The 15,194-nt window shown below is 46.4% G+C and overlaps 1 protein-coding gene across 21 annotated transcripts in view; it reads left to right on the forward strand.

Annotated features, from left to right (window-relative positions):
• Nucleotides 1–15,194, forward strand: part of Anks1b (ankyrin repeat and sterile alpha motif domain containing 1B) — a 1,021,560-nt gene that overhangs the window by 978,724 nt on the left and 27,642 nt on the right. For all 21 annotated transcript variants that reach the window (XM_051139823.1, XM_051139820.1, XM_051139819.1 and 18 more), the window contains 2 exons: nucleotides 13,121–13,132; nucleotides 13,930–14,016. In XM_051139823.1, the coding sequence (XP_050995780.1) occupies nucleotides 13,121–13,132; nucleotides 13,930–14,016 (99 nt within the window). The remainder of the gene's footprint in view (nucleotides 1–13,120; nucleotides 13,133–13,929; nucleotides 14,017–15,194) is intronic.

Below are 15,194 nucleotides of genomic sequence, written 5' to 3' on the forward strand. Positions count from 1 at the left end.
TGGGCCCTTCCCATCTAATTAAGAAAATGCCTTATGAACATATTTTTTCTCAATTGAGGCCCCCTCCTTTCAGATAACTCTAGCTTGAATCAAGTAGACATAGAACTAGCCACCACAATTGACCCCTTGTCCACTTGACATACTAACACGTTGTTAAGTTATAACCTTTCCTTTCTTGTTCTTCCCCCAAGATCACACATTTAATACCAACATTATAATATAAACATTCCAAATCTTGAAAGTCATACTGACTTTTAAAATTCAAGTACTTAAAAATTCAGTTTCTCTAAAACCCAAAGTCTTAAAATTCAGTCTCTCAGCTGAGCTCCTATAAAATAAAATTTAACTTAAATACTTTCTTACCTCAAGATGGAAGAACCAGGACACAGTCACAGTCTGAACAAAGCAAAACCAAATTATCATAATGTAAATAACTCCATGTCCAGTTATCTAGGACTCACTCTCGATTTTTTGGGGCTCTGCCACAGGGCTTGGGTCACTTTCCTGACTCCGCCTTCTGAAGCACACAGGGATTATCTTCTAGACTGGGGCTGTCTCCAGTCCTCTGCTGTGGCTATTCTTGGGGGTCAACCCATGCTACTGACATCTCAAAAAAAAAAAAACCGATGGGGTCTTCTGCTGTAACTGGGCTGCACTTTCACCAGCAGCCTCTCCTGGGGTCTCATCAGGGCTCCTAATGTTGCCACACAGCACTCTCTATGACCCCATTAACACCCTCAAAACCCAGCCCCACCTGGGTGACTCATACTCTACCAAGTCCAGCTGCCAGCTCGAGGTACCACCTTGGCCGCCTCTGGGATGCAGTTTCTGTGTCCTGCCTCTCAGGAAGCACTTCCCAGAGTTCACCTCCGTGATGCCGCTCTCTTCTTAATCCCAGGCATTTCTTCAGCCCCAGCTGGCCAGAACCACAGATTCTTCACACAGAGGGCTAGGTAGTCCTTGCTTCCTTCTGAAACTTCACAAGCCGTGTTTCCATCGTCTGCCTCGCTCTCAACATTTTTTATCTTTCTCCCAAGCGCCTATAGAACAGACAGATCACTGAGCTCTCAGCACTCAATGGCTTTTCTAGCCTGAAGTTCCAAAGTCCTTCCACAATCCTCCCCAAAACAACATGGGTAGGTCTGTCTCAGCAATACCCCACTATCCTGGTACCAACTGTCTTAAGTAGGGTTACTATTGCTGGGATGAAACAACATGACCAAAAGAAAGTTGGGGAGGAAAGAGTTTATGTGACTTACACTTCTACATTGCAGTCCGTCACGGAAGGAAGTCAAGACAGGAACTCAAATAGGGCAGGAGCTGAGGCAGAGGCCATGGAGGGGAGCTGCTTACTGGCTTGCTCCTCATAGTTTGTTCAGCCTTGTCTTCTTGTAGGACACAGACCACCAGCCCAGGGGTGGCCCCACCTACAATGGGTTGGGCACTCCCCCATCAATCACTATGAAGAAAATGTCTTATAAACGGATTTTATGAGGACATTTTCTCAATTGAATGTCCCCTCCTTTCAGACAACTCTAGCTTGTGTCAGGTTGACATAAACTAGGCAGCACGCTAACCAACAGGTTTACCTTTTCCTCCCTTATCAACAGCTCAGTGGGTACAACTGATGGACCCACAGTGACACTGTAAATACCTGGGCCCATAGTTTACAGTAGGCCTCTCTCTTGCTGCTGTACAGCCTGTATATCTGGACAAACTGACAACAGGCTAGTTTCTCTGCCCTGCCGTTCTCTGGTTTTTAAAGCTGTTTTAGGTTTACAGAAAACATTGGATAAATTACAGTGCTTACATACACTCCCCCGATAACTACTTGTATCAGCATGGTACATTTGTCACAGTTAACTAAAGTTTGTGGTAGATATTAAAACTCACCCTTGCTGTTAACAGAGTTCCAAGTCTCTATAAATATGCAACAGTGTACCTACCATTTCTTCTGGGTTGCTCCCATGTTCTGGAAAATATACAGATGCTATAAATATAAGCATTTGTACACACAAGTACAAAATTTCTTCCCCTGGATGCAAACTCTGAATAATGTCCCTCTTCCTTCTAACTATGTATAATGAAGAATCAGTAGGATTTGTCATTGACCCCTGATGATTTATTATTGAGCAGAATTGCTGTTTCTTCTTTGTCTTTTGAGGTTTTCTTTAATAAAAGCTTGACATCCGACAGGCTTTTGTACTGAGGCACAGGGTCAGGTTTGTTTCCGCTCACTTCCTGTAGTCTGACAGCTTTGCAGACATTTCCACTTAAGATTAGAAATACAAAACCATATACCACTGACATGTGGAGAGTCAGAAAAGAAAACACCTCTTTAATCCTAACATAGTCATTTGGCACTGCCCTGTATGTTAGTGGTCTCATTAAATCCATACTCTGAAAGCGCAGGCTTCATTTCCTAATCAGTCCCTGGAGGAAATAATTAGTTCCAAGCTGCTCTTTCTGCAATGTTCCCCCACAGAAGACAGCTTTTCCCCTGTCTTCCTCACGGAACAGATCCACAGACCTTGGCTTGCTAAGGTCTAACAGAGTTGGTCACACACAGGGGAAGTGAAACACCTTGTCTCAGAAAAACAAGGTGGAGAGCAATTCACCAATCAAGGAAGATGCCAGCATTAACCTCTGACCTCAGTATGCAGAGAGACAGAGAGAGAGAGAGAGAGAGAAGTGGGGGGCAGGGAGACAGGGAGACAAGGAGAGATAGGGAGAGACAGGGAGACTACGGCAAAGATGGAGATTTCTGGATAATAGCGGGTGCTTTGGTCCAAGCATGACCACTGTCTTTGCTCTTCTCTGTGTTTTCAACGAAACAATAGAAGGAAGCTGAAAGTGTTGTTGTTGTTTTATGTTAGAATGCCTTCTTCCTTAAAAGGGCTTGAACTAAAGCCACGACTAGCTCTTGTGTCTTTGCATAGGTCCTTCTGAGAGAAAAATGCCATTGGCGTGTTTTCAGGCAGAGCTCCCAGGAGCCAGGCAGGGGAGGACATATAAGAGACCTCCTTTTTAAAGTTCTGTTGCCAAAATTTCACGGAAGACTCTTCCCCCCCCCCCCATTTTAGTTTAGAATCTGATGCTGGGGATCGAACCCAGGGCCTCTCACACGCTGAGGTTTGCATTTGAGGCCATTACCTTCAGATGGAATCAGGTCCCCCACTTCTTCTGAAGCCCAGTGGCTTTTGTTTTATGAGGAGTACTGAGCCCAGGGCCTCTCACCTATTGACAACCACTAACGAACTACTCCCAGACTCCCAGTCCACTGAAAGATGGCGGAGCTCCCCCCCCCCCCCCCACTTATCTTTAAGTTTCTTTCTAAATATGTTTATTTAAGTGAACATCATTGGCCACATACAGCAGCACCAGCACTTGGGAGGATTAGAAGTTCAAAGCCATCCTGAGTTATCTAGCAAGCTCAAGACCCCATGTCAAATAAATAATAAGTTGTCTCTGACCCAGAGGCAGTGTTAGGCTCTCTGTTTCTTGTTTAACCGTTTCACTGCTGTCAGAACATCCACACAGCAGCCCGGTGTGCTGCATGGAGGAAGGGCGCATTCTAAGAGCCGCCAAATATACCAGCACTGGCTGAAATCCACCAGTGTTCACTGCACGCTAAGCACTGTAGCCTTCACAACTATACAAAGAGGAAGCTGCATTAACCAGTTTAGAAAGGAAGTAACTGAGTAGAGAGGTTAGCTAGCCGCAAAGCTAGGGAGAAGAGGAGGGAAGGCAGGAGTCCAAGCTTCTTCCTGTGCCCATTCCTTGGAGGTTTTGGGGGGTTGGTTTGGTTTGGTTGTTGTTGTTGCTGCTGTTGCTGTTGCTGAAACGTGGTCCGACTGTAACTCAAGTTGGGTTCCAACTCACAAATCCTACCCCAGCCTCCTCTTAGCAGGGACTACAAGCGTGTGCTACTGCACCCAGCTCTCCTCCTCTGTTCTTGCTCACTGTACTGTGAAGCCTTGCAAAATCAGTGGATTGTAAAATCCACATGGACACACACACATTTATACACGTACACACACATGCATATATATACACAGACACATGCTCACACACATACACATGTACACATACACACACACACACACACACACACACACACACACACACACACACACTGCTAAAGTTGTATTTACAAGTAACAGACTTAAAGACTCAAACAGGCCGGGCATGGTGGCGCACACTTTTAATCCCAGCACTTGGGAGGCAGAGGCAGGTGGATAGCTGTGAGTACAAGGCCAGCCTGGACTGCAGAGTGAGTCCGGGACAGCCAAGTGTACACAGAAAAACCCTGTGTCATAAAAACAATACAGGATTAGGCTGACAGCCAGCTCCTGCTGGTTCAGGGAGAGATTCTGTCTCAAAAAAAAAAAAAACAACAGTGGCAGACAATGGAATAAGACAACTAATGTACTAATGCATACACACATAAACCATACACACAAAAAATAAAAACAAGATGAACAGCATCTGAGAAAGCATGTACATAAAACATGTACTACACATGTTTAAACACACATGCACACACACAAACACATGAAGACTCAATAAACTGGCTTGTTAGGCTAAAATCATAAATTTTAGGTCCTATTTTTTTTAATTGCAAAGCAATACAAATTCATTGTTATCTACTTCCAAAACCAGGAACAGAAGGAAGAAATAAAAACAGCTTAATTTTACCACCCAGAAGTGGTAAACAGACCCCCCCCCCCCATTCCCACCTTGTTCATATGTGATGTGTCAGAGTAATTACTTAGGCACTCCTGGGCTTTGCTCTTCCGCTAAAAACTGGAAGTTTTTTGTACCTGTTGTTTTGCAATCTATTTTAAACCATGGTTATATTTGGGGTTTTTTTTTTTTTTAAGTATTTCAGTATCTCTTGATCCTCAGTATTTTTGCTAGTGGTTGATTACAGTATTCCACCCTATAGTTGAAAGAATTTTTTTCGTCCAATTCCCTTGGTTATTGTGTTTATTTCCATTTTTTTTTCTTATTATAACCAGGGTTTTTCACACGTGCTGTTTATTTTCCTAGAATAAGCCACTAAATGTAGAACAGCTGAGCCAAAGGGCATTCCCGTTTCCAAACTTTATTGCCAAACTGCCTTCTAAAAACCCACTTGGAAGCAGTGAGGGAGCAACTGCCTTTGTCTCTCATTGTCTGAGCGAACTGGGGACTTCAAGAGAAGCCGCGCGCATCTCCGTGCCTGGTCTTACCAACATCTATCCCAGCTGTAACTCTAGTATCCCTTTATGACTCTGTATGGGAAGAATGTTTTCAGCTCTCACAGTCCCTGGGAACCATGAGAGGATTAAATAACCCCTGCTAATTGTTCTCAAGACCAAGAACTGTACCAATATGCTAATGGAGGGCTTTTTGGAACTCCCTTGTCAGATGCGCTTTGACAAACTAGCCCCTCGGAATGAACCGCAGGATGCGGGCGCTGCGGAGTTTACATGCACAGCCTCAGAGAGCAGCGCTGACAGTGACTCTCAATCAAACTGATCGACTGCATTTTTAGAGCCGGTTGCTCTTAAAGTGTGAGCCCCAGACCTGCAGTGTCAGCAGCAGCGGGAAAATTTGTTTAGAATTGCAAACACAACGGCCCCAGCCCACTCTCCTAAGCCTCTGGGCCTCATCGTAATTCAAGATACAGTCACAGCTTTCAGATACACTCCTTAGGTTGGTCCCCTGGGCATTCCTGTGAGGATCCTGTGTAGGTCAGATGTTCTGGGTAGATGCCTTGAGTCATTGTCCCTGGAGATTAGCCAGGCCTAGAACGGAGCTAGAAGGCAACTCTTTGGGCCGTGCTAGATTTGAGCAGGATTTCATGAGCACTATAGAAGTTCGCCCTCCTAGCAAGAAGACGTGTTTGGACTGGCCTCTGCTCACTGCTCATGTCCCATAGTCTTGGATAGGATCTCTGTCTCCTCAGCCTTTGTGCCAAAGTTCCTGAGGCCACCAAAGCCTTCTGAAGCCACTTAGCCACATTTCTCAGCCCAGTGAGGCACTCAGTGACACTTGAGATCCCAAACTGTTTTTAAGGAAGTACAGAGGGAGAAACCCCCCGGGGCTGCCACTGGGAATCATCCTGTCCTCCTAAGAGGCCCTCCCTATTTGTCTTGGTGCCCCTCCTCTGGGTGCCAGGGTGCAGTTGCAGAAAGGAAAACCCAGCCCTTCTCTCTTTGATGCTGAAAAATGCGCCCATCACTGAGACGCTGCCCAAGAACCTCTCAGTAGCCTAGATCACCTCTTCCCAGGCATGGGGTTCCAGGGCTCCCTGAGAACTCTGTAGCAAGGCACAGAGGTTCTCCATGGCCCCTACTTCATGCTGTTGTCAATCGTTGGTTCCAACCCACCAGGAAAGTACCCTATGGAATGACCACATTGTCTACTTCTGACTTGAAAAAAAAAAAATGGTAACTCCGTAGGGTTAAACATGGGTCTGTCCATTAATGGTTGCAGAGGGAAAAACCAAGGCAGGTGTGGTGGCCCTCTAGGCTCTCCAGGGAAGCAGAGCCCATGGAATTTCAGGGACGGACATAAGGTACAGAACCAGAGAAAGCCCTGTGTCCGTGTGGGAGAACCAAGATGTCTTTCCCCCAGAAAACAATTTTTGCATTGACTTTCATGGGACGAGAGTTATTTTTTTGAGTGAGTATTCCAAGGTCTGCTTTTCGTACCTAACCATCCCCACAACCTAGCTGGTTTTGCTGCATAAACGGTCGTGATTCGGCCTCCTGTAGTTTTCAGTCATTTGGACGTCACCGAAGGCCACAAAGCATTCTTGTTATGTCTTATTTAAATGTACTTGAGAAAACTAAATATCCTCATTAAAAGCTTTGTAACTAACCAAGGAACACGTTAGGTGGCAAACCAGTTGTGACTCGGGACAGAAAGTCTAATTAGAAAGCGTCCTCGGGGTAGCCGTGGAAATCCCTTCTCCAGCCTCTGCCCCAGATATGCTGTGAGTGACCAGGTTACGGTAAGCCAGAAGGCTGAGGGCTGGCAGGGGGGAGGGGGGATGATTGCTGACCAAGCGTAAGGACCTGAATTTAGGACCCTAGCACCCACCTAAAGGCCAGATGTGTGCCTTTCTGAACCCTAGGACTCGAGGGGCAGAAACAGACAAATTGTGGGAGCTCACTAGTTGGTTAGTGTAACCAAAACAGTGAGTTCTAGGTTCAATGAGAGACCCGGCTCCAAATAATAAATAATAAATAATAAGGGTAAGAACAGCAAGAGCAGAATCAGACACCTGATACTGACATTTTTGCCTCCACCTCACCCATGTACAAATGGGTGAGTGCACCTGCACATCTCACACACACACACACACACACACACACACACACACACACACACCACATATATACATACATACACATACACATGTGCACACACACATGCATATATACACACAACACACATATACACACTTGTATACACACACACGGAAGGAAGGAAGGAAGGAAGGAAGGAAGGAAGGAAGGAAGGAAGGAAGGAAAGAAGATTGGCTATCTGCGGCTGAGGCAGCCCCCTGTCAGCTGCCTCACTCTTCCCTTTCTGCTCTGCTGAGGCACCAATGATTGAATACAAGCCCCACACTCACCCAACCTGATGGCTCCCAACTGAATCCCCCCCTCCCCCGCAACCCCATAAGCCTCTGTGCACTCAGCTCACGCTCAGGAAAAGCACACCCTGGCCTCAATGAGTCCATGCACCCAGAAGGGATATGCACCTGAACTGTTGAGTCCAAGTCAAACACCGAGAGACTGCTACTACTCCCAAGGCTCAGGAGGCTGAGGGAGGAGGTGTAGGAGTTCAGGATCAGCCTGAGGTACACAGGCGACACCAAGAAAAAGAAAGAGATGGGGATTGGAGCAGCTGATGGGCTGTCTCCATAGATACGTGTTTTGCACTCACCAGCTGCAGAAATATTTGCACTAAGTATTGCACCTGTGCTCAGAGGTGCTTTATACTTGCCATTGTCCCATAAGCAGTACCTAGTAACAATAACTTATCGTTTACATTGCGCTAGATATTATAAGTAAGTGATGCTTTAAAATGATGAGAGCATGCGCATAGCTTCCTGCGGTTAATGTTCTGTTTTATATACTACTTGCCCATCCGCTGGTTTTGGCATTAGGCCCTCTCAGCCTTCACAATGCCAACAGACAACTGTACTGATTCTCAGAGCATATGTTAAGGCTGAAGTAAAGGCACCAGAGGTGAACTCTGACCTGGCGCCAGACAGTTCTCACTCTAAATTTAAAAACAGAAAGAAGTCGGAGTGGTGGCTCACACCTGACAATGCCAGCATATGGGCGATGGACACGGGATAATCAAAAGTTCAAAGTCATCCTCAACTACAACTGAGGCCAACTGGGCTGTCTGAGACCCTACATCAAAACAGTAAGACAAGGCTGAGGAGATAGGTGAGCTTGAGTGAATGCCTGGGTTCTGTCCGCAGGCCCATGCAGAAAGGAGCGGTGAGAGAGAGAGGGAGCAGTTCGGAGCAGCAGTGGCTGCTCTTGCAGAGGACTTGGGTTCAGTTCCCAGCACCCACACAGTGGCTCGTGTCCTTTTGTAACTCCAGTTCTGGGGACCTGACACCCTCTTCTGGGCTCTGCAGGAATGAGATACACATATGTGTCACATATACATCATGCAGGCAAAAGAAATGTTTACACATAAAATTTTTTAAATCTGGTTTTGTTCTTTTAAGAAAGCTGATGGGCATACTTGTAATCCCAGAGCTGAGGAGCCAGAGACAGGTCAGTCCCCGGGGTTCACTAGCCAGGTAGACTAGACAGGTTGGCGTGTCCCAGGCCAGTGAGAGAGGCTGTCTGAAGAAGAATGACAGCACCGCCACGCCACGCACACAGGAAGACAAAAACACATAGGAACACTCACCCACACAAACAGGAAAGGCAAAAGGCCATTATTTATTTTTTTCCTGATAAATCTAAAAATCCCTTCTTTAAAAAAGAAAATTATCTAAAAGTGTTCAATTACATCTTTGGAACAGTGTTCCAGGTAGGAGACGATGACTCATTTCTGCTTGGTGAGCACAGACCATTGCGACTAAGGACTAAGTACAGATTTCAGAAATGTGGCGTCTCTGCGCAACCAAATACCATTTCTAATAATCTTAACTTAGGAGACCGTAGAGAAAAAATGGTTGCGTTCCACGGTAACGCACTGTTTGCAGGAAGCAAGATGCAGTAAAGTTTATTCGGAGCCTCACTTCAGCTGTTCAGCAGTTCTGAGGGCGTCACTGCCAGCCCAGGTTCCTTCTGCAAGGCTGGCACCAACCAGAGGAGAGCGAACCTGAAGGCCAAGAAACCTCAGAAACTCCACAGAGACCCTAGGACAGGGCGGATGAAGCAGCTAGAAACCAAAGCTTGCCCTGAGCGCCTCACTGAGGAGGGAGGGGTTCTTTATACAAATTACTCAGCCTCTCCTTTTCCACATGAACACAGGAGCATAGTGGCCACTGACAGACACCCAGCAAAGCAGACGGGTAGGTCCTAAAGCCAAGGTCTACTGAGCTCAGCCTTTGAAACTTGAGGAGTGAATAGTTAGGGTAAGTGTCCTCAGCCCTGGGGGGATGGGGGGGGAGTGAACAGTGATGAGGCAGTAGGGAGAAAACTGCCCCTAATGAGGCAGAAGCCCCAAGGTCCCTTTCCTGTACCCATAGAGTTTTCATGAAAGGAAGTGAACACTTACTGGATTCCCTGCCTCCCCGAAGACTGAATGTATTTGCCGCCTTTTTTTTTTTTTTTTTTTTTTAACAAGGGTTCATCTTTCATGTAAAAATACGTATAAAACAACTTTTTTGAAAGCTCAGCCAAAGTACGCCATCAGAAATCCTCCCTCCCCCCCCCCCAAAAAAAAAACAGGCGGGAGTGTTGGCTCTTCTAGAAAACACGATCGCCTTGGTGAAGGAACACAGTGTTGAAGATCTCCCACAGTCCCCTTGAGCTCCGTGGCTGACCAGGTGCAGCATGTTCTTGTCAAGGGACTCAGTAAAGAGGGGACATTCTGGGCTCCATATTGGAATGTGCGACCACTTCCGACATTGGCCCCATAGGGACTTGTGCCCCGCCTCAACACTGACACCCAGATCTGCCTTTGCCAAGGGAGCAGGAATTGTGAGACCGTGTGTATTTCTTCTGTTGTGGGGGGCTTGGATGCGCATCCTCTGAATGCTGATAGAATTCACCACTGCGACCCTCAGCTCCTCTGCCCGCTGCCCACGTTCTCCTCAGAACGCCGCTAGTACAGTTGGTAACAGATATTTCTTGTTACTAGAGCCTGGGATTCTACCCCCCATAAATCCAATAAAAGCAGCCATCTGCTGCCACTTGTAGGCGCTGCCTTTGGGATCCACTTTGTTCTTAAGAGATTGTATACTGCCCCTGCCTTCCAGTCAGTCTGCTCCTCGGCTTCTGTGACATCATCTGCGTGCATCTGCCAGCTCCATTGCTAGTTCCTTTGCCAGATCTTAAGAATTTGCCTTCTGCCTGGAATGGTGGAGCATGCCTTTATTCCCAGCATTTGGGAGGCAGAGACAAGCAGATCTCTGAGGTGGAGACCAGCCTGATCTACAGAGTGAGTTCCAGGGCAACCAGGGCTACACAGAGAAACCTTGTCTCCAAAAACAAAAAACAAAAACAAAACAACAACAACAACAAAAGGGAGGAAGGGAGGAAGGAAGGGAGGGAAAGGAAGGATCCATCTTCTGCCTGGCATGGTGTTATCTGCCTTTAGTCCCAGCACCTGGGGGCAGAGGCAGGCAAATCTCTCTGAGTTCCAGGCCAGCCAGGGACGCATAGTGAGACCTGCCTCAAACAAAGAATGTACCTTGCAACCAGATGTGGTAGCGCACAACTGTACACTTAGCACTGGGAAGGCTGAGGCAAGAGGATTACTAGTTCAAAGCCAGCCTGGACTATATAGTAAAACCCTGGCCTATAAAAGGGGTGTTGGGATTGATTTTCCCCTAAGACCTTGGTCCTTTTAACCCTCACTGCACCCTCAGACACCCCACCTGATCTGAATTCCAAGCTTTCACTTCCTACTGATGAGCATGCTGAACACACTAACAGCATCTCTGTGTGTCTTTGGAAAAAAAAAAAAAAAAAGCATGCTCCCCTCTGGCATTGCTGTCTCTGCCAATGGCTGCCTCGTCATCTGTGGCACCTTCCCACTCATTCATTTTATACGATGTCGCAGAGAGCCTATCGGTTCTTCACCCTCGGTTGTGGGGCTCCCCACCCCCACCCCCGTTATTCACACTTCTTCTTCAATGCAGCTAGAGTCTGCCTTTTAGATCTCACAGCAGCCTCTACCTTCAGTAGAACCACAGCTATCTTCCTGACAGCTTCTGATCTTGGCAGAGGAAGTCCCGCCTTCCAAATCAAAATAGGACTCTCCTTTCCTAACAGCAGAGGAAGTCCCGCCTTCCAAATCAAAACACGGCTCTCCTTTCCTAACAGTTGCCTAAAGCCCCATAGAGTTCTCATTTATAGGTGTATGCGACTTTGCTCTTAGAGCGGCCTCCTTTGTCTCCTTTTTGCCACCCAGGTGGCTGTGGATCCCTCCAGAGCCAGCTCAGTGCCCCCTAGCAGGTAATCAGGCTTGATGAATGAATGAATGTAGTAATTAAAACCTTTCCCTGTTCGCTATTCCAAAAGAACTCTGTTCACAACGCCTTCGCTGCCTGTGTCAGCTCCGTGGCTGTACTATATGCCCAACTCAGGCTAGAATGTCTGCTCCGTGAGCCAAGGTGAGCTCCTGTACTGCCCTGCCACTCGCACGCCATTTCACATCCCTGAAACGGACCCCGAGCTTTTCCAGTGACGAGTGCAGTGGGCTGCCCAAAGTAACCACTCAACTGCTGAACAGATAACAGATGTTTTATTTTCTTAATCCTATATAAAATATTGGTTATTTACATCTTAATGTAGATATATATTGTTTTGGGTTACAAATAGGTCTGTCCGGCAGGAAGTACCCATGGCGAGAGAGAGGAGCGAGGTGATTTGCTGAAACTCTTTGCAAAGAGTTCTTCCACACCCAAACCAGTCAACTAAACAATTGCTTGTGCTGCCCCAGCCTTCTCCAGGCACGCGGTCAGCTACTGGTTTGCCTTAAATCCAGGATACAGCAGCATGTGGTTTCTTCTTGCCTTGCCTTTTGGTTTGTCTTGCACATTTCTGGAAGTGGTTAGGAAAAACCATCCAGAACATGAAAGTCTATAATGTTATATTCCTTTTTTTTTTTTTTTTTTAGAATGACTTACTTTTCGTAATTGCGAAAGAAAATTGGCAAGTCTAGATAATTTTTTTAAACTAGTTAAAAAAAAACACACTTCAAGAGATCATCTCTTTATGTATTTCCTGGGAACAAGACATTGTAATTAATAGTCTGAGTAAATTTCTTTATCTCTGAAACAGATAAAGTAGATCTCAAAAAGATGTGTCAAGACAATGAGGGCAATATAAAAGCCCCCTTCCAGTGGTCAAACAAAAGAGGCAGCACCACCATCACTACTGGGTTCAGTAGTTTCACCCATCCTGTTAAAAGTCTTTTTTAATTCTGGTCACATTCAGAAAAAAAAAAATTAGTGGGGTATTGAGTAATATATATATATATTTGTGTGTGTATATATATATATATATATATATATATATATTTTTTTTTTTTTTTTTTTTTAAGTTCCTAACCTTTTCCTGAGACCCCTAAGGTAGAGAGTGGGCTGTCTGAGGCTCAAAGTGGACTATTCTTGCGTGTAAGTCCTAAAGCTCTGAGACACAGTAAGCAGAAAGATGAGAAACTGGAGAAAGAGAAGCAGAGGCAGGGCCGGTGAGAGGCTGCAGCCGTTTCTGAACTTCACAGTCTTGCAGCATCTGCTTCTGTCTATGAACCCTGCTTGCCTTCCGTGGCCTTCTGCGGCCTTCCATGGCACCCTTTACTTTTTAATGAACTTATGCCGCCACTGATGAATTGTTGCGATGGTTTCTTTTTCTCACACCCTCTCATGTGTTTTCTCTCCTATTCTGTTCCCACCTGTCTTGTGTGGAAAACCCACCAGGCTAACTGTCAGGTAAGTCTGTCTCCGTGTGTGATGCGATGGTTAAGAGTACGCGTGGAGCAGAGTGAGGTGAACAAGACTATTGGTGACTGGTGACAAACGACGGGGCTAAGCAGGAAAGGCTCACACTACGCTTCTGAGGTTTTTGCCTGGGCCTCTGGATAAGGTCTGCTCCGGGAAGGCTTAGATGTTTCAAGCAGTACGAAATCCTGTGTGGTCCTGTGTGACTCCGCTATAAATATTATATCCGCTTCTGGGATTTGGCCAGGATTAAGGAAAATTTGCAGGGATGTGTTTTAAACCCATTTTTAAGTCCACATCTGAACACGCCCTATGCCTTGAAGGAGGAAAGTGACAGGGAGGAAGGACCAGCGTCAGCAAGCATTTTGTCGCCATTGGGATGCGCCTCTGGAGTCAAACAACGACGTGGCTTAACTCTTCTCAGGGGCACAGACACAGAGTTGTCTGGACTCCTGCTGGTGTGGAGGGAAAGGAGTAGGGCCAACAGACCCTGACAAGCCTAAGGCATAGCTAAAGGCAAGAAAGATAGCCAAATCCGACTGTGTTTAGCGTGTGAGTGAGTGTGTGTGTGCGCGTGCGTGCGCGTGTGTGTGTGTGCACATGTGTCCACGTGTGCATGTGTGCATGCTTGTGCGTGCATGTACCTGTGTGTGTGTGCGCGCGTGTGCGCACATGTGTGCATGTTTTAGCTTCAGTTTATTTTTTTATCTTTCAAAAGGAAAAATACGATGTGCTCCGGTTGCCATGCAACACACGCTCCTCTAACAGCGTTCTAATTTTAATTTCAGAAGTCTACGGAGCAAATGAAGAAAGTCCCCACTATTATTCTTTCAGTCTCATATAAAGGAGTCAAATTTATTGATGCAACAAATAAGGTAGGTACCAAACCTCTCTTTGGCTCAAGTTCCAGACATAGTCCTGAGAATGTGACCTATAATCCCAGCACTCTCCATTTTCATCACACACGCGCACACATGCACATGCACACACATACATGCACACACATATACATGCACACACACACACACTGGTCTTCATGCTTCCTGCTCATGCCTATGACTATAAATGCACACACACGTACCCACTTGCACACACACACAGGCATAGTTTGTTTGGGGTCTTGATCTAGGATGGCTATCCATACTTTGCTCTTACATTTCACAGTGTTCTCTCTAGTCAGACCAGGATCACACAGCAGTCACATCCCTTTGGATCTAGGGAACACTGAAACAGCAGCAGCAGCAGCAAGTCGCTGACTCAAGGCGCAGTGTCACTCCTTAGCCAGAAGAACGTTAGCAGATGAAGAGCGAGGACGTCGTTTTGTGTGTGTGTGATTCTAAACATGCATGCGTCAAGTTCTTGCCGTTGTAAACCACACTTGATCTTAACCAAAAGGCCAGGAAATGATCGTCCCCTCTCTTGGTCCAGCTCAGATGCCTGGTGTACGGAGCACATCCTGACCTTTTGCGTTCTATAACTGCATTTCATCCCCAGCTACTGGAACAAGGGGTTGCTACTGTTTGTTATTGTCTTAAGAGACGCAATCTGTGGGCATGCTGTGTCTTTGTGCCCACGGTGGGAACACTTGGCAGCTCCAAGGTGAAATATGGCCAAGTGGATTTGTGTTTTACTTGAAAATCGTCTTAGCCTTCCCTCCAGAGCCAAGAACCCAGAATCCCAGCGCTAAACTCGAAAGCTTGGGCGTGGCCACTGGTGTGGTAAAGCTGACCAGCTTCTCACAAAACCCTAAAGGTCTGTCCCCGTGTTTTACTGCCTCATCCTTTCAGCTGATAAAGGATAAAAAGGGAGAGATGAGGTGACCACCATTTGTAAGCAGGGTTTATCTTCCACACCCACCACCCTGATCTCACCCCTAGACACACCCCATTTTGGAGAAATAAGATGGAGAGTCATGAAACCAGCCAACTTCAGCAGTGGGGACAGGGAGGTGAAGCACCCGGATTGCAACGTCAGGGAAAAGTCCCATGGACAGTGACCCTTTTGTGTCTATAACCTTAAGCATCTGAATCAACTTTTTACAAATTGCCCTAAT

The sequence above is a fragment of the Acomys russatus genome, chromosome 31 (genome assembly GCF_903995435.1).
Source record: "Acomys russatus chromosome 31, mAcoRus1.1, whole genome shotgun sequence".
NCBI lineage: Eukaryota > Metazoa > Chordata > Mammalia > Rodentia > Muridae > Acomys > Acomys russatus.